This window comes from Bombina bombina, chromosome 5 (assembly GCF_027579735.1).
Source record: "Bombina bombina isolate aBomBom1 chromosome 5, aBomBom1.pri, whole genome shotgun sequence".
NCBI classification, from domain to species: Eukaryota; Metazoa; Chordata; class Amphibia; order Anura; family Bombinatoridae; genus Bombina; species Bombina bombina.
Genome location: NC_069503.1, coordinates 1,105,986,044 through 1,106,006,687, shown reverse-complemented (window position 1 = coordinate 1,106,006,687; position 20,644 = coordinate 1,105,986,044). Strand labels below are relative to the sequence as shown.

At 40.6% G+C, this 20,644-nt stretch overlaps 1 protein-coding gene across 10 annotated transcripts in view; it reads left to right on the top strand.

The window, feature by feature from the left end:
* Window positions 1-20,644, top strand: part of PTK2 (protein tyrosine kinase 2) — a 773,150-nt gene that overhangs the window by 277,734 nt on the left and 474,772 nt on the right. For all 10 annotated transcript variants that reach the window (XM_053715391.1, XM_053715387.1, XM_053715388.1 and 7 more), the window contains one exon: window positions 15,079-15,305. In XM_053715391.1, the coding sequence (XP_053571366.1) occupies window positions 15,111-15,305 (195 nt within the window). In that variant the 5' untranslated portion in view covers window positions 15,079-15,110. The remainder of the gene's footprint in view (window positions 1-15,078; window positions 15,306-20,644) is intronic.

The following is a 20,644-nucleotide window of genomic DNA, read 5'->3' as shown; positions in this document are numbered from 1 at the left end:
GGATCTAAAGGATGCGTACCTACATATTCCTATCCACAAAGAACATCATCAGTTCCTAAGGTTCGCCTTTCTGGACAAACATTACCAGTTTGTGGCCCTCCCATTTGGGTTAGCCACTGCTCCAAGGATTTTCACAAAGGTACTAGGGTCCCTTCTAGCGGTTCTAAGACCGAGGGGCATTGCAGTAGTACCTTACTTGGACGACATTCTAATACAAGCGTCGTCCCTGTCAAAAGCAAAGGCTCATACAGACATCGTTCTGGCCTTTCTCAGATCACACGGATGGAAGGTGAACATAGAAAAAAGTTCTCTGTCTCCGTCAACAAGAGTTCCCTTCTTGGGAACAATAATAGATTCCTTAGAAATGAGGATTTTTCTGACAGAGGTCAGAAAGTCAAAACTTCTAAGCTCTTGTCAAGTACTTCATTCTGTTCCTCGTCCTTCCATAGCGCAGTGCATGGAAGTAATAGGATTGATGGTTGCAACAATGGACATAGTTCCTTTTGCACAAATTCATCTAAGACCATTACAACTGTGCATGCTCAGACAGTGGAATGGGGACTATACAGACTTGTCTCCAATGATTCAAGTAGATCAGAAGACCAGAGATTCACTCCGTTGGTGGCTGACCCTGGACCATCTATCCCAGGGAATGAGCTTCCGCAGACCAGAGTGGGTCATTGTCACGACCGACGCCAGTCTAGTGGGCTGGGGCGCGGTCTGGGAATCCCTGAAAGCTCAGGGACTATGGTCTCGGGAAGAGTCTCTTCTCCCGATAAACATTCTGGAACTAAGAGCGATCTTCAATGCTCTCAGAGCTTGGCCTCAGCTAGCAAAGGCCAGATTCATAAGATTCCAATCAGACAACATGACGACCGTTGCGTATATCAATCATCAGGGGGGAACAAGGAGTTCCCTGGCGATGAAGGAAGTGACCAAAATAATTCAATGGGCGGAGGATCGCTCCTGCCACCTATCTGCGATCCACATCCCAGGTGTGGAAAACTGGGAAGCGGATTATCTGAGTCGTCAGACATTCCATCCGGGGGAGTGGGAACTCCACCCGGAGATCTTTGCCCAACTAACTCACTTATGGAGCATTCCAGACATGGATCTGATGGCGTCTCGTCAGAACTTCAAGGTTCCTTGCTACGGGTCCAGATCCAGGGATCCCAAGGCGACTCTAGTAGATGCACTAGTAGCACCTTGGACCTTCAACCTAGCTTATGTATTTCCACCGTTTCCTCTCATTCCCAGGCTAGTAGCCAGGATCAAACAGGAGAGGGCCTCGGTGATCTTGATAGCTCCTGCGTGGCCACGCAGGACTTGTTATGCAGACCTGGTGAATATGTCATCGGTTCCACCATGGAAGCTACCTTTGAGACAGGACCTTCTTGTTCAGGGTCCGTTCGAACATCCAAATCTGGTCTCCCTCCAGCTGACGGCATGGAGATTGAACGCTTGATTCTATCAAAGCGTGGGTTTTCAGATTCTGTGATAGATACTCTGGTTCAGGCCAGAAAACCGGTAACTAGAAAGATTTACCATAAAATATGGAAAAGATATATCTGTTGGTGTGAATCCAAAGGATTCCCATGGAATAAGATAAAAATTCCTAAGATTCTCTCCTTTCTACAAGAAGGTTTGGATAAAGGATTATCTGCAAGTTCTCTAAAGGGACAGATCTCTGCTTTATCTGTCTTACTACACAAAAGACTGGCAGCTGTGCCAGATGTTCAAGCATTTGTTCAGGCTCTGGTTAGGATCAAGCCTGTTTACAGACCTTTGACTCCTCCCTGGAGTCTAAATCTAGTTCTTTCAGTTCTTCAAGGGGTTCCGTTTGAACCTTTACATTCCATAGATATTAAGTTACTATTTTGGAAAGTTTTGTTTTTGGTTGCTATTTCTTCTGCTAGAAGAGTTTCAGGGTTATCTGCTCTGCAGTGTTCTCCGCCCTATCTGGTGTTCCATGCAGATAAGGTGGTTTTGCGTACTAAGCCTGGTTTTCTTCCAAAGGTTGTTTCTAACAAGAATATTAACCAGGAGATAGTTGTACCTTCTTTATGTCCGAATCCAGTTTCAAAGAAGGAACGTTTGTTACACAATTTGGACGTAGTCCGTGCTCTTAAAATTCTATTTAGAAGCTACAAAAGATTTCAGACAAATATCTTCTTTGTTTGTTGTCTATTCTGGTAAAAGGAGAGGTCAAAAAGCGACTTCTACCTCTCTCTCTTTTTGGCTTAAAAGCATCATCCGATTGGCTTATGAGACTGCCGGACGGCAGCCTCCTGAACGAATCACAGCTCACTCCACTAGGGCTGTGGCTTCCACATGGGCCTTCAAGAACGAGGCTTCTGTTGACCAGATATGTAAGGCAGCGACTTGGTCTTCACTGCACACTTTTGCCAAATTTTACAAATTTGATACTTTTGCTTCTTCAGAGGCTATTTTTGGGAGAAAGGTTTTGCAAACCGTGGTGCCTTCCGTTTAGGTAACCTGATTTGCTCCCTCCCTTCATCCGTGTCCTAAAGCTTTGGTATTGGTTCCCACAAGTAAGGATGACGCCGTGGACCGGACACACCAATGTTGGAGAAAACAGAATTTATGCTTACCTGATAAATTACTTTCTCCAACTGTGTGTCCGGTCCACGGCCCGCCCTGGTTTTTTAATCAGGTCTGATGAATTATTTTCTCTAACTACAGTCACCACGGTACCATATGGTTTCTCCTATATTTTTCCTCCTGTCTGTCGGTCGAATGACTGGGGTGGGCGGAGCCTAGGAGGGACTATGTGGCCAGCTTTGCTGGGACTCTTTGCCATTTCCTGTTGGGGAAGAGATATTCCCACAAGTAAGGATGACGCCGTGGACCGGACACACCGTTGGAGAAAGTAATTTATCAGGTAAGCATAAATTCTGTTTTTCATGCCTTTTGAAATTTCAAGGCAGGTGCAGCATCAACTTCCTCCGCTTCAAAACAAGAGGGAACTTTTGCTCAATCTAAGCAGGCCTGGAAACCTAACCAGTCCTGGAACAAAGGCAAGCAGGCCAGAAAGCCTGCTGCCTCTAAGACAGCATGAAGGAACGGCCCCCTATCCGGCGACGGATCTAGTAGGGGGCAGACTTTCTCTCTTCGCCCAGGCGTGGGCAAGAGATGTTCAGGATCCCTGGGCGTTGGAGATCATATCTCAGGGATATCTTCTGGACTTCAAAGCTTCCCCTCCACAAGGGAGATTTCATCTTTCAAGGCTATCTGCAAATCAGATAAAGAAAGAGGCATTCCTACGCTGTGTGCAAGACCTCCTAGTTATGGGAGTGATCCATCCAGTTCCGCGGACGGAACAAGGACAGGGTTTTTATTCGAATCTGTTTGTGGTTCCCAAAAAAGAGGGAACCTTCAGACCAATTTTGGATCTAAAGATCTTAAACAAATTCCTAAGAGTTCCATCTTTCAAGATGGAAACTATTCGGACCATCCTACCCATGATCCAAGAAGGTCAGTACATGACCACAGTGGACTTAAAGGATGCCTACCTTCACATACCGATTCACAAAGATCATCATCGGTTTCTAAGGTTTGCCTTTCTAGACAGGCATTACCAATTTGTCGGGTTGGCTACAGCCCCGAGAATCTTTACAAAGGTTCTGGGCTCACTTCTGGCGGTTCTAAGACCGCGAGGCATAGCGGTGGCTCCGTGTCTAAACGACATCCTGATACAGGCGTCAAGCTTTCAAGTTGCCAAGTCTCATACAGAGATAGTTCTGGCATTTCTGAGGTCGCACAGGTGGAAAGTGAACGAGGAAAAGAGTTCTCTATCCCCACTCACAAGAGTCTCCTTCTTAGGGACTCTTATATATTCTGTAGAAATGAAAATTTACCTGACGGAGTGCAGGTTATCAAAACTTCTAAATGCTTGCTGTGTTCTTCACTCCATTCCGCGCCCTTCGGTTGCTCAGTGTATGGAGGTAATCGGCTTAATGGTAGCGGCAATGGACATAGTGCCATTTGCGCGCCTTCATCTCAGACCGCTGCAATTATGCATGCTGAGTCAGTGGAATGGGGATTACACAGATTTGTCCCCTCTGCTAAATCTGGATCAAGAGACCAGAGATTCTCTTCTCTGGTGGTTGTCTCGGGTACACCTGTCCAAGGGTATGACCTTTCGTAGGCCAGATTGGACAATTGTAACAACAGATGCCAGCCTTCTTGGTTGGGGTGCAGTCTGGAACTCCCTGAAGGCACAGGGATCGTGGACTCAGGAGGAGAAACTCCTTCCAATAAATATTCTGGAGTTAAGAGCGATATTCAATGCTCTTCTGGCTTGGCCTCAGTTAGCAACACTGAGGTTCATCAGATTTCAGTCGGACAACGTCACGACTTTGGCTTACATCAACCATCAAGGGGGAACCAGGAGTTCCCTAGCGATGTTAGAAGTCTCAAATATAATTCGCTGGGCAGAGTACCACTCTTCCCACCTGTCAGCAATCCATATCCCAGGCGTGGAGAACTGAGAGGCGGATTTTCTAAGTCGTCAGACTTTCCATCCGGGGGAGTGGGAACTCCATCCGGAGGTGTTTGCTCAGTTGATTCATCGTTGGGGCAAACCAGAGTTGGATCTCATGACGTCTCGCCAGAACGCCAAGCTTCCTTGTTACGGATCCAGGTCCAGGGACCCAGAAGCGACGCCGATAGATGCTCTAGCAGCTCCTTGGTTCTTCAACCTGGCTTATGTGTTTCCACCGTTTCCTCTGCTCCCTCGACTGATTGCCAATATCAAACAGGAGAGAGCATCGGTGATTCTGATAGCACCTGCGTGGCCACGCAGGACTTGTTATGCAGACCTAGTGGACATGTCATCCTTTCCACCATGGACTCTGCCTCTAAGACAGGACCTTCTGATACAAGGTCCTTTCAATCATCCAAATCTATTTTCTCTGAGACTGACTGCATGAAGATTTAACACTTGATTCTATCAAAGCGTGGCTTCTCCGAGTCAGTCATTGATACTTTAATACAGGCACGAAAGCCTGTTACCAGGAAAATCTACCACAAGATATGGAGTAAATATCTTTATTGGTGTGAATCCAAGAATTACTCATGGAGTAAGGTTAGGATTCCTAGAATATTGTCTTTTCTCCAAGAGGGATTGGACAAAGGCTTATCTGCTAGTTCGTTAAAGGGACAGATTTCTGCTCTGTCTATTCTTTTGCACAAGCGTCTGGCAGAGGTTCCAGACGTCCAGGCATTTTGCCAGGCTTTGGTTAGAATTAAGCCTGTGTTTAAACCTGTTGCTCCCCCGTGGAGCTTAAACTTGGTTCTTAAAGTTCTTCAAGGAGTTCCGTTGGAACCCCTTCATTCCATTGATATTAAACTTTTATCTTGGAAAGTTCTGTTTTTGATGGCTATTTCCTCGGCTCGGAGAGTCTCTGAGCTATCTGCCTTACAATGTGATTCTCCTTATCTGATTTTTCATGCAGATAAGGTAGTCCTGCGTACCAAACCTGGGTTTTTACCTAAGGTGGTTTCTAACAAGAATATCAATGAAGAGATTGTTGTTCCATCATTGTGTCCTAATCCTTCTTCAAAGAAGGAACGTCTTTTTTACATAATCTGGACGTAGTCCGTGCCTTGAAGTTTTACTTACAAGCTACTAAAGATTTTCGTCAAACATCTACCCTTTTTGTCGTTTACTCTGGACAGAGGAGAAGTCAAAAAGCTTCGGCAACCTCTCTTTCCTTTTGGCTTCGGAGCATAATATGCCTAGCCTATGAGACTGTTGGACAGCAGCCCCCTGAAAGGATTACAGCTCATTCTACTAGAGCTGTGGCTTCCACCTGGGCCTTTAAAAATGAGGCCTCTGTTGAACAGATTTGCAAGGCCGCGACTTGGTCTTCGCTTCACACTTTTTCCAAATTTTCCAAATTTGATACTTTTGCTTCTTCGGAGGCTGTTTTTGGGAGAAAGGTTCTTCAGGCAGTGGTTCCTTCCGCTTAATCCTGCCTTGTCCCTCCCATCATCCGTGTACTTTAGCTTTGGTATTGGTATCCCATAAGTAATGGATGATCCGTGGACTGGATACACTTAACAAGAGAAAACATAATTTATGCTTACCTGATAAATTTATTTCTCTTGTAGTGTATCCAGTCCACGGCCCGCCCTGTCCTTTTAAGGCAGGTCTAAATTTTAATTAAACTACAGTCACCACTGCACCCTATGGTTTCTCCTTTCTCTGTTTGTTTTTGGTCGTATGATTGGATATGACAGTTAGGGGAGGAGCTATATAGCAGCTCTTCTGTGGGTGATCCTCTTGCAACTTCCTGTTGGGAAGGAGAATATCCCATAAGTAATGGATGATCCGTGGACTGGATACACTACAAGAGAAATACATTTATCAGGTAAGCATAAATTATGTTATAATATAGCTTGGTGTAATCTGGACAATACAATCAGCATGTAAGTAAATGTAATGTAGTTAAAGAATACGACTTTCCTTCTTAATATAAGGAGAGTCCACGGCTTCATACCTTGTGGGAATACAGAACCTGGCCACCAGGAGGAGGCAAAGACACCCCAGCCAAAGGCTTAAATAACTCCGCCACTTCCCTCATATACCATTCATTTTTTGCCTTTCGTTACAGGAGGTTGGCAGAGAAGTGTTAGAAGCTTCGGAGTAGTTCCTTATGAAGGGTATCTAAGTAGTCTTGTCAGCCTCTCAGTGAGAGCATTGACGAAAGTTAATCTGGCGATGCAGGGAGACTCTTTCTGCGAACCCATCCAGACTCTTATTAACAGCTCCTAAGCAATCAGTGTTGACGAGTTTCACTGCCTGCTTCCATCACTCAAGTCCATGTCAGGAGTGATGCTTCAAGACTGTCAAATTTGAGAGGCTGTGTTTCTGTTCCACGGCATAGATTCCGGTAAGATTGTTTCATTTATTTATACACACATGATAACGCAAGAAGACAGGGTCAGATTTTAGATTTAGGATGGAGCACTTGCGTTTTCTTTTAAACGAAGTTCTGGCTACCTTAGAGGTTCCAGAGGCCAAACTGCCTGACGAACCTTTAAAAATTATGCAAAATATGCAAATTATTCGTAAATGCTAAAACCGCTGGGTTTTCTGTTCAGACCCGCCGGGCTCTGTGGCTTAAGTCTTGGTCTGCGGACTTGACAAGTCCAGACTCCTTTCCCTTCCATTCAAGGGTAAGATTTTGTTTGGTCCAGGCCTCGACTCCATTATTTCCACAGTTACACGGGGCAAGGGTGCCTTCCTACCGCAAGATGAAAAGAACAGATCTAAGGGACATCCTAATTATTTTCGTTCCTTTTGTTCTGACAAATCCCAGCACCAGCATTCCTCCACTAAGACCAAGCAACTTAAGATTTGGAAGCCGGCTCAGTCCTGGAATAAGACCAAGCAGAGCAAGAAGCCCGATGAGACTAAATCAGCATGAAGGGTTTGTCCCCGATCTGTCTATGGATCAGGTAGTGGGCAGACTTTCACTCTTCTCAGAAGCTTGGTTCAGGGATGTGCAGGATCCTTGGGTCCTGGAGGTCATTGCTCAGGGTTGCAGAATTGGATTCAAGTCTCTTCCACCCATCGGCAGATTTCTTCTTTCAAATCTGTCATCAAGACCAGAGAAGAGGGAGGTCTTTCTGGAGTGCGTTCGGGATCTGTCCCCCTTAGGAGTCATTGTCCCGGTTCCCATAGAGGAACGAGGCTTGGGATACTACTCAAACCTTTTTGTGGTTCCAAAAAAGGAGGGAACTTTCCGCCTGATTCTGGACCTAAAGTGCTTAAACAAGTTTCTAAATGTCCCTTTGTTCAAGATGGAGATGATAAGGTCTATCCTTCCCTTAGTCCAGAAGGGACAGTTCATGACCACTATAGATCTGAAGGATTTTCACAAAAGTTCTGGGGGCTCTTTTGGCCGTGGCCAGAACCCAGGGTATTGCAGTAGCACCTTACTTGGACAATATTCTGGTACAAGAACCATCCTTTTGTCTAGCGGAAGAACATTCAGAATCTCTTCTCTCTCTTCTTCGATCCCATGGATGGAAGATAAACTTAGAAAAGAATTCTCTTATGCCAAGCACCAGGGTAGAATTCCTGGACACTATAATAGACTCACTAGTCATGAGGGTATTTCTTTCAGACCAGAGACACTGCAAGCTGGTTTCGGCATATCTTGCCCTCCGGACCTCCTCAAGGCCCTCTGTGGCGCAGTGTATGGAGGTGATTGGTCTCATGGTGTCCAGCATGGTCATAATTCCCTTTGCCAGGTTTCGTCTCAGACCATTACAACTGTACATGCTGAGACAGTGGAGTGGAAATCATTTGGATCTGTCTCAACAGGTCTCTCTGGACAACCGGTCAAGAGAATCGCTCTCTTGGTGGCTCTGTCCAGATCACCTGTCCCGAGGGGCATCCTTTTTAAGACCATCCTGGGAGATTCTGACTACAGATGCGAGTCTCTCAGGGCCTTTGGTCTCGGGAGGAGAGCGCTCTTCCGATCAATATTCTGGAACTTCGAGCAATCTTCAATGCTCTGAAGGCTTGGCCCCCGTCTGGGTTCGTCCCAGTTTATCAGATTCCATTCAGACAATATCACCTCAGTGGCTTACATCAACCACCAGGGCGGAACGAGGAGCTCCCTAGCAATGAGGGAGGTATCTTGGATTCTGGAGTGGGCAGAGGCCCACACCTGTTCGCTTTAAAGGACCAGTCAGCATTGTAGATTTGCATAATTAACAAATGCATGATAAGAAGACAATGCAATAGCACTTATTCTGAACTTCAAATGAGTAGTAGATTTTTGTTAAATAAATGGCAAAGTTATGTCTATTTCCACTCCCCCTGTACCATGTGACAGCCATCAGCCAATCACAAATGCATATACGTATATGCTGTGAATTCTTGCACATGCTCAGTAGGAGTTGGTGACTCTAAAAGTGTAAATATAAAAAGACTGTGCACATTTTGTTAATGGAAGTAAATTGGAAAGTTGTATAAAATTGCATGCTCTATCTGAATAATGAAGTTTAATTTTGACTTGAGTGTCCCTTTAAGCGATCCACATTCAGGGTGTGGACAACTGGGAAGCAGATTTTCTCTGCAGACAATCCTTTCATCCGGGGGAAAAGGTTTCTCCATCCCAAGGTGTTTGCGGAGATTTGCAACAGGTGGGGGACTCCGGCAATAGATCTCATGCCGTCCCGTCTCAATACCAAGCTACCCAGGTATGGGTCGAGATCCAGGGATCCTCAGGTGGAGCTAATAGATGCATTAGTGGTGCCTTGGAGGTTCAGTCTCATATACCTTTTTCCGCCATTAACTTTCCTTCCTCGAATAGTGGCCCGCATCAAGCAGGGGCAGGCATCAGTGATACTGATTGCTCCAGCGTGGCTGCGAAGGATGTGGTTTGCGGATCTAGTGGGGATGTCGTCATCTCCTCCATTGAAGTTACCTTGTCGCAGGGACTTGCTGGAACAAGGTAATTTTGTTCATCAAAATCTATATTCTCTGAGGCTGACTGCGTGGAGATTGAACGCTTAGTCCTAGCCAAGAGAGGTTTCTCTGAGAGAGTTATTGATACTCTCATTCAAGCTCGTAAGCCGGTTAATCATCGCATCTATCGTAAGGTGTGGAGAACTTACTTATTCTGATGTGAAGAGCGTGGATTCCCCTGGCATAAGGTCAGGGTTTCCAGGATTCTTTCCTTTCTCCAGGATGGTCTGGAGAAGGGCCTTTCTGCTAGCTCCCTTAAGGGACAGATTTCGGCCCTATCTGTTTTACTGCACGGGAGGCTTGCTCAGCTTCCAGATGTTCAGTCTTTTGTTTAGGTTCTGGTTAGAATCAGGCCTGTGTTTAGATCTAGCACTCCTCCTTGTAGTTTAAATCTCATCTTTAAAGTTTTGCAGATAGCTCTGTTTGAGCCTATGCATGTAGTTGACATTAAATTACTTTCTTGGAAGGTTCATTTTCTACTGGCCATTGCTTCGGCGCGCAGTCTTTCTTAAATGGTGACCTTGCAATGTTAGCCTCCTTACCTAGTTTTTCATGCTGATAAGGCTGTTCTTTGTACTGGGTTAGGTTTTCTTCCCAAGGTCGTTTCAGATCGCAACATCATTCAGGAGATTGTGGTTCCTTCCTTGTGTCCTAATCCTCTTTCTTCGAAGGAACGCTTAGTTCATAATTTGGATGTGGTTCGGGCCTTGAAGTTCTATCTTCATGCTGCAAAGGAGTTTAGACAGACTTTTCTGTTTGTTGTCTATTCTAGGAAGTGTAGGGGCAGAAGGCCTCGTCCACTTCCTAATCTTTTTGGTTAAGGAGCATTATTCTCTTAGCTTATGAGACAGCGGGACATAAGCCTCCTCAGAGGATTAAGGCTCATTCAACTAGAGCAGTTGCTTCCTCTTTGGCCTTCAAGAATGAAGCCTCTATGGATCAGATTTGTAGGGCGGCTACCTGGTCCTCCTTACATACCTTTTTCTAAATTTTAAAAGTTTTACGTTTTTGCTTCGGTTGAAGCAGCTTTTGGGATAGAGGTTTTGCAGGCTGTTGTGGTACCCTCAGAATAGGGTCCGCCTCCTTTTTTGCCTTCCCTTTAATTTAGTGTCTTCTGGAGCTTGGGTATATGTTTTCCACAAGTAAGGAATGAAGCCGTGGACTCTCCTTATATTAAGAAGGAAAACATAAATTATGCTTACCAGATAATTTCCTTTCCTTGTGTATGAGGAGAGTCCACGGCCCCCTCCCGTATTCTCCGAAGGGCGGACTAAAATTTAGTTTTATTCTTCTGGCACCATTTATACCCTGATATTTCTCCTACTTTTCCTTGTTCCCTTGGCAGAATGACTGGGATATGAGGGAAGTGGGGGAGGTATTTAAATCTGTGCCGTCTCCAGGTGGCCAGGTTCTGTATTCCCTCAAGTAAGGAATGAAGCAAAGGAAATTATTTGGTAAGCATAATTTATGTTTTCATAAGTTTAACAATGTGTTTGATCATAAGTTTAACAATGCGTTTGATTAAATATTAAAGGGACAGTCAAGTCCAAATAAAACTTTCATGATTTAAATAGGGAATGCAATTTTAAACAACTTTCCAATTTACTTTTATCACCAATTTTGCTTTGTTCTCTTCGTATTCTTGGTTGAAAGCTAAACCTAGGATGTTCATATGCTAATTTCTTAGACCTTGAAGACTGCCTCTAATCTGAATGCATTTTGACCACTAGAGGGCATTAGTTAGTGTGTTTCAATAGATAACATTGAGCTCATGCACATAAATTTACCCTGAGGTGAGCACTAATTGGCTAAAATGCAAGTCTGCACACTGCCCCCTTTTTTCAGTTCTTTTGACAGAGGCTTTGATACAAGGTAATCACAGAGGTAAAAAGTGTATTTCTATAACAGTGTTGGTTATTCAAAACTGGGGAATGGGTAATGAAGGGATTATCTTTCAAAATGTGCTTCATTCTCTTGGTACCTTTGTTAAAGGAGCAGCAATACACTACTGGGAGATTAGCTATGTGGGTGAGCCAATTACAACAGGCATATATGTGCAGCTACCAATCAGCAGTTAGGTCCCAGTAGTGCATTGCTGCTTCTTATTCTACCTTGGTATGCTTCTCAACAAAGGATACCAAAAGAACAAATCAAATTAGATAATAGAAGTACATTGGAAAGTTGTGTAAAATTGCATGTTGTATCTGAATCATGAACGTTTATGTTTTAACTTTAAACCTTGATTTGTGTGTTGGTAAATGGGATTCTATCTACAGTGAATGTGCTTCATTATTTTTAGTATTAAAGTGTAAATACAAATAGTGACTATTAGTCAGTTGTTTTATAAATATGTGTGTAAAGATGCAGCTTGTGTGTGTGTGTAAGGATGCAGCTTGTGTGTGTGTGTAAAGAGGCAGCTTGTGTGTGTAAAGATACAGTTTGTGTGTGTGTTTAAAGATGCAGCTTGTGTGTGTGTGTGTGTAAAGATGCAGCTTGTGTGTGTGTGTAAAGATGCAGCTTGTGTGTGTGTGTAAAGATGCAGCTTGTGTGTGTGTGTGTAAAGATACAGCTTGTGTGTGTTTGTGTAAAGATGCAGCTTGTGTGTGTGTGTGTAAAGATACAGCTTGTGTGTGTGTGTGTAAAGATACAGCTTGTGTGTGTGTAAAGATACAGCTTGTGTGTGTGTAAAGATACAGCTTGTGTGTGTGTAAAGATACAGCTTGTGTGTGTGTAAAGATACAGCTTGTGTGTGTGTAAAGATACAGCTTGTGTGTGTGTAAAGATACAGCTTGTGTGTGTGTAAAGATACAGCTTGTGTGTGTGTAAAGATACAGCTTGTGTGTGTGTAAAGATACAGCTTGTGTGTGTGTGTGTAAATATACAGCTTGTGTGTGTTTGTGTAAAGATGCAGCTTGTGTGTGTGTGTGTAAAGATACAGCTTGTGTGTGTGTGTGTGTAAAGATACAGCTTGTGTGTGTGTAAAGATGCAGCTTGTGTGTGTGTAAAGATGCAGCTTGTGTGTGTGTAAAGATGCAGCTTGTGTGTGTGTAAAGATACAGCTTGTGTGTGTGTGTAAAGATACAGCTTGTGTGTGTTTGTGTAAAGATACAGCTTGTGTGTGTTTGTGTAAAGATGCAGCTTGTGTGTGTGTGTGTGTAAAGATGCAGCTTGTGTGTGTGTGTGTGTAAAGATACAGCTTGTGTGTGTGTAAAGATACAGCTTGTGTGTGTGTAAAGATACAGCTTGTGTGTGTTTGTGTAAAGATGCAGCTTGTGTGTGTGTGTGTGTAAAGATACAGCTTGTGTGTGTGTGTAAAGATACAGCTTGTGTGTGTGTGTAAAGATACAGCTTGTGTGTGTGTAAAGATACAGCTTGTGTGTGTGTGTGTAAAGATGCAGCTTGTGTGTAAAGATGCAGCTTGTGTGTGTGTAAAGATACAGCTTGTGTGTGTGTGTAAAGATGCTGCTTGTGTGTGTGTGTGTAAAGATGCAGCTTGTGTGTGTGTGTAAAGATGCAGCTTGTGTGTGTGTGTAAAGATGCAGCTTGTGTGTGTGTGTAAAGATGCAGCTTGTGTGTGTGTGTAAAGATGCAGCTTGTGTGTGTGTGTAAAGATGCAGCTTGTGTGTGTGTGTAAAGATGCAGCTTGTGTGTGTGTGAAGATGCAGCTTGTGTGTGTAAAGATGCAGCTTGTGTGTGTGTGTGTGTGTGTGTGAAGATGCAGCTTGATGTTATGAGTAGCCATGTGCCCTTGTATGTTCATCCATGTCTATGTAAAATATTTAGCTGATTTTGTTGTTATTGTGGATGTTTGAAACCTGTATGAGGTCAGTACAGATCAGGCATAGTTCTAACATTAATTTATCTGCCATATATTTTCCCAGCAATGGATACAAAGAGAGAGACATGTATTAAGTAAGTAGAAAAATGTTTTAAATTGACATGAAAGTCAAAACATAAATGGTTCAGATAGATCATGGAAATCTAAGAGACTTTTCAATCTACGTCTGTTATGAAATTGTCTTTGTTCTCTTGTGTAAAAGCATACCTAGATAGGCTCGAGAGCAGCAATACACTACGGTGATGATAGCTGCGGATAGGTGGCTACACACACATTGGCTCACCAGATGTATTAGCTCCACCCATAGTGCATTGTAGAGCTGACTTAACAATGTGTTTAACCCCTGTGCATGTAATAAAAAATACTTTTTTTTTCACACCTTTTTGTCCCTTCAAACCCTTTAATGTTATTTCCTCTTAAAAGTATCATTTGGTGGTACTAATTTGTGTCAGTGCTTCGTTAGACAGAGTTATGCCCGTGCCCTCATATGCAGTAATAACATCACAGCGATGATGCACATGATAGAATAACAGATACACTTCCTAATAGACAGGACTGGTCAGGTGCAAAACATCACTGGTTTTAAAGGAGTGAAACGCGTAATGTGTTGTCAACGGCTAATTCTTACTACTCTGGAAATAGTGGAAATGCTCTGCCCCTGCTAATAAATACATTTGTTCAGTCTTGAAGTGAGCTTAAGTGAAGCTGCGCTCGTACAGTCGCTTTATTGTGCATGGGTTACACATCTTTTTACCCAGAGTCATGTTTTGGAATAAATCTTTCTTCTCACTCCAAATAGGGTGTACATTTTCTACCCACGTATTAAGCCAGATGGGGTATATATAGATGAAGTGGAAGAGCACTAAAAGTGGCTTGCAAATACTATATAATCACCAATAATTCATTATTTGAGTAGAAAGAGGTAGATTTATCATTAAAGGGACATTGAACCCAACATTTTTTTTTTTTTTATTCCGGTAGAGAATACAATTTTTTAAAGGTTTCCAATTTACTTCTGTTATCAAATGTGCTTTGTACTCATGTTCTTCTTCGTTGAAGGGATACCTAGGTAGGTATTGTACACATGCCTGAAGCACTACATGACAGGAAATAGTGCTGCCATCTAGTGCCCCTGCTAATGTCCATATCGAGCTGCAGACATGTGCACACGCATAAGCTTACTTTATTGCTTTTCAACAAGTGATAACAAGAAAACTAAGAAAATTTGATAACAGAAATAAATTGGAAAGTTGTTTAAAATTGTATGTTCTATCTGAATCATGAAAGAAAAAAAAAAGGGTTTATGTCCCTTTAAAGGACATGACACCCCCCCCAAAAAAAAAAAATTAAAAATATTTGTCCAATCTAAAAGAGAATATTTAACCTCTTAAGGACATATGACAGATTTTTTCCGTCATAAAACAATTGAGCAAACTGAAAGCTGTGTCCTTAAAGGGTTAAAAATGTGTTGTTTTTGTTGTTGTTGTTGTTTGTTTTCTTTCTTAGTGGAAATTTGCTTTGTCAGCCAGGAGATATTTACAATCATTCACTTCCTTTTTCACTTTTCCTTAGCTGTCTTTCTGGAAAAAAATATTAACATATTCAACTTCTGCTCTTTGAGATATATATATATGTCTGTCCCTTTAAGTATAATGTTTTGTTTTAATGTTTCTGATAATTACTGAAGCAGACTCAGGAGCCTCTCTCTAATATGATTGCTTTTCTGTTCTAGAATATGACAGACACCTAGCATACAGCAAGAGCATGGCAGCGGCTTATTTGGACCCAAACCTAAATCACACCCCCACCTCAAACGCCAAGTCCCGTCTCAGCACTGGCATGGAGCGGTCACCAGGAGCCATTGAGAGAGTTCTGAAAGTCTTCCATTATTTTGAAAGCAGCAGTGAACCAACAGTTTGGGCCAGTAATATCCGACATGGGGATGCGACAGATGTTAGGGTAAGTGAGCAGCTTATTTGTTGTTTAACAGGAACACAGGCAGAACATTGTTATATATATAATGTACACACACATACAGAAGTGGATGCAGAACATTATTATATATATATATAATGTACACACATACAGAAGTGGATGCAGAACATTATTATATATATATATAATGTACACACATACAGAAGTGGATGCAGAACATTATTATATATATATAATGTACACACATACAGAAGTGGATGCAGAACATTATTATATATATATTATGTACACACACATACAGAAGGGTGATGCAGAACATTGTTATATATATAATGTACACACACATACAGAAGTGGATGCAGAACATTATTATATATATATATATTATGTACACACACATACAGAAGTGGATGCAGAACATTATTATATATATATTATGTACACACACATACAGAAGTGGATGCAGAACATTATTATATATATATATATATATATAATGTACACACACATACAGAAGTGGATGCAGAACATTATTGTATATATATAATGTACATACACATACAGAAGTGGATGCAGAACATTGCTATATATATATAATGTACACACACATACAGAAGTGGATGCAGAACATTGTTATATATATAATGTACACACACATACAGAAGTGGATGCAGAACATTATTATATATATATTATGTACACACACATACAGAAGTGGATGCAGAACATTATTATATATATATAATGTACATACACATACAGAACTGGATGCAGAACATTATTATATATATATAATGTACACACACATACAGAAGTGGATGCAGAACATTGTTATATATATAATGTACACACACATACAGAAGTGGATGCAGAACATTATTATATATATATATATAATGTACACACACATACAGAAGTGGATGCAGAACATTATTATATATATAATGTACACACACATACAGAAGTGGATGCAGAACATTATTATATATATAATGTACACACACATACAGAAGTGGATGCAGAACATTGTTATATATATATAATGTACACACACATACAGGAGGGTGATGCAGAACATTGTTATATATATAATGTACACACACATACAGAAGTGGATGCAGAACATTATTATATATATATTATGTACACACACATACAGAAGTGGATGCAGAACATTATTATATATATATAATGTACATACACATACAGAAGTGGATGCAGAACATTGTTATATATATATTATGTACACACACATACAGAAGTGGATGCAGAACATTATTATATATATATAATGTACATACACATACAGAAGTGGATGCAGAACATTATTATATATATATAATGTACACACACATACAGAAGTGGATGCAGAACATTGTTATATATATAATGTACACACACATACAGAAGTGGATGCAGAACATTATTATATATATATATATATATATAATGTACACACACATACAGAAGTGGATGCAGAACATTATTATATATATAATGTACACACACATACAGAAGTGGATGCAGAACATTATTATATATATAATGTACACACACATACAGAAGTGGATGCAGAACATTGTTATATATATATAATGTACACACACATACAGGAGGGTGATGCAGAACATTGTTATATATATAATGTACACACACATACAGAAGTGGATGCAGAACATTATTATATATATATATAATGTACACACACATACAGAAGTGGATGCAGAACATTATTATATATATATATATATAATGTACACACACAGAAGTGGATGCAGAACATTATTATATATATATAATGTACACACACATACAGAAGTGGATGCAGAACATTATTATATATATAATGTACACACACATACAGAAGTGGATGCAGAACATTATTATATATATATAATGTACACACACATACAGAAGTGGATGCAGAACATTGTTATATATATAATGTACACACACATACAGAAGTGGATGCAGAACATTATTATATATATAATGTACACACACATACAGAAGTGGATGCAGAACATTATTATATATATAATGTACACACACATACAGAAGTGGATGCAGAACATTATTATATATATATTATGTACACACACATACAGAAGTGGATGCAGAACATTATTATATATATAATGTACACACACATACAGAAGTGGATGCAGAACATTATTATATATATAATGTACACACACATACAGAAATGGATGCAGAACATTATTATATATATAACGTACACACACATACAGAAGTGAATGCAGAACATTATTATATATATAATGTACACACACATACAGAAGTGGATGCAGAACATTATTATATATATATAACGTACACACACATACAGAAGTGGATGCAGAACATTGTAATTAACACCGAAATCCCTGCAGAGAAATAGTTTATGAAAATCTCATGGCTTCTTCTTTTGGCAAACTCTTGTATGTCTTGATGCAGCTAATCATGGTTATGCTAACAAAACATGAATTTACATCTAGATGAGGAGTTCTGGACTAGGCTGGCCTGAATTTGACTAAACGGACACATCCAAGTTTAACGTCACAAAAAGTAGATCCTGAGATTTTATTTTTTTATTTCTTTTTCTTTAGCACCCTGATTTTTCATGATCATTCAGTGAAATCTTGTGTGTTACGTCTTAAAAGGACCATGAAACCCAAAATGTTTTATTTTATTCAGATAAAGCATGGCATTTTAAACAACTTTCTAATTTACGTCTTATCTTTTCTTTGTTCTTTTATTATCCTTTTTTTGAAAAACAGGTCGGTAAGTTCAGGAGTGTGCATGTGCCTGCAGCTCTATATGGAGTAGTTTTACAAGAATGTCATACATTAGTAAGATCACTAGATGGCAGCACTATTTCCTGTCATGTAGTTCTCCAGATATTTGCACCCTACCTATGTAGTTATCTACAAAGCAAATTTAATAAAAGTGAATTGGAACATTTTTAAAATGATATGCTCTGTCTAAAACAAAAGAAAAAAAATGGATTTCAAGTCCCTTTAAGAAAATATCATTTATTTTAGGACCTTTTGCCCTCCAGAAAATATCTTGGAGCACAAAGCAAAAATGGTCTTGTGATATGAGTTTCCCTATGTTCTTTATCACATGAGCTGTGCCCTTGGATTTCTGAAACAAATAAAGTAACAATAGGATGTGTGTGTGTGAAGGGGTGTGGGGGGGTGTCTTTCACTACCTGATGTTTTTTTTTTCTTCTCCCCTTCCCAGTTGTCATTTATTAACATTTGTACTTTTATTATAATATAAGATGTAGCTGAGTTCTTCACCGCTGCTGGCTAAGGATGTGCATAATTCAGTTTTCTTTAGGGAAGCATATTTGAAAGAGCAGAATACGATGGGCTGGATTTATAAAGGACCAGTAGAATTCTTCTTTGTATTCTCCTCCAAGTTCTCTGCAGCTCGGCCTTGGAGTGGCGCAACAGTGCGCACAAATGTATCAAAAAATTAAACTCAATGAATTGCGCTGTTTAGAAGGCGAGCTGACTTTCTCCACGTGAAAAAAAGGAAGTTCCCCCAATTCATTCGTATGCGGATTTATAGGCGCAATTTTAGGAGAACTTTTTTGATAAATCTTGCTCATTGTGTTAGCTCTGAGCTCTTGCATCTGATTTATGAAGACATCCATTATAGTTGCTTCCACTTGTACTTAAAGGGTTAAAGCCTTGCAGCAAGTTCTGCCACATGAGTGCACTAGTATTTTGGTAGAATACGGGCCAAGCCATACGCCACATAATTTGTCCCTTTTTCAAAATGAAATGCTGCAAACAAATGTGACCTGTAATTCACGGGAATAGGCGAGTACAGTTGACCAACAGAAAAGTCACAATATGTACTTGTGTGCATCTTTGAATAAAAACCATATAAATTCTTTATTTCCGTGATGTTATTTCTGTAGTATCTCATTTGTACGTTTTGTTGCTTTGTGTGAAAACAATATAATAAAGTCTAATTTCACATAAAATCCTTGTAAAACAGATCTCTGTGAAACACCATGACATTTTGTCATTTATTAAGTGTGATATATATATATATATATATATATATATATATATATATATGTATGTGTATGTATATGTATGTGCGTGTATGTATGTGTATATTTAAAACAAACGTAGACATTTTCTCTTGTTAGGTGTATCCAGTCCACGGATCATCCATTACTTGTGGGATATTCTCCTTCCCAACAGGAAGTTGCAAGAGGATCACCCACAGCAGAGCTGCTATATAGCTCCTCCCCTAACTGCCATATCCAGTCATTCTCTTGCAAGCTCTCAACATAGCTGGAGGTAGTAAGAGGAAAGTGGTAAAATATAGTTAGTTTTTTCTTCAATCAAAAGTTTGTTTTTAAATGGTACCGGAGTGTACTATTTTATCTCAGGCAGCATTTAGAAGAAGAATCTGCCTGCGTTTTTCTATGATCTTAGCAGAAGTAACTAAGATCCACTACTATTCTCACATATGTCTGAGGAGTGAGGTAACTTCAGAGGGAGAATGGCGTGCAGGGTATCCTGCAATAAGGTATGTGCAGTTAAGTTTTTCTAGGGATGGAATTTGCTAGAAAATGCTGCTGATACCGGATTAATGTAAGTTAAAGCCTAAATACAGTGATTTAATAGCGACTAGTATCAGGCTTGCTATCAGAGGTATATACTCTGATTAATGTGCAATATAAAACGTTTGCTGGCATGTTTAATCGTTTTTATATATGCTTTGGTGATAAAACTTATTGGGGCCTAGTTTTTTCCACATAGCTGGCTTTATTTCTCTTGTTAAGTGTATCCAGTCCACGGATCATCCATTACTTATGGGATATATTCTCCTTCCCAACAGGAAGTTGCAAGAGTCCACCCACAGCAAAGCTGCTATATAGCTCCTCCCCTAACTGCCATTACCAGTCATTCTCTTGCAAGTCTCAACATAGATAGGAGGTCGTGAGAGTCTGTGGTTTTTTATACTTAGTTTATTTCTTCAATCAAAAGTTTGTTATTTTTAAATGGCACCGGAGTGTGCTGTTTATCTCAGGCAGTATTTGGAAGAAGAATCTGCCTGCGTTTTTTCTATGATCTTAGCAGACGTAACTAAGATCCAGTTGCTGTTCTCACACATTCTGAGGAGTAAGGTACTTCAGAGGGGGAATGGCGTGCAGGTTTTCCTGCAAATAAGGTATGTGCAGTAAAATATTTTTCTAAGGAATGGAATTGACTAAGAAAATACTGCTGATACCGAAGTAATGTAAGTACAGCCTTTAAATGCAGTGAAAGCGACTGGTACCAGGCTGATTGATAGAGATATATGCTAAGGTATGTGCAGTAATATATTTTTCT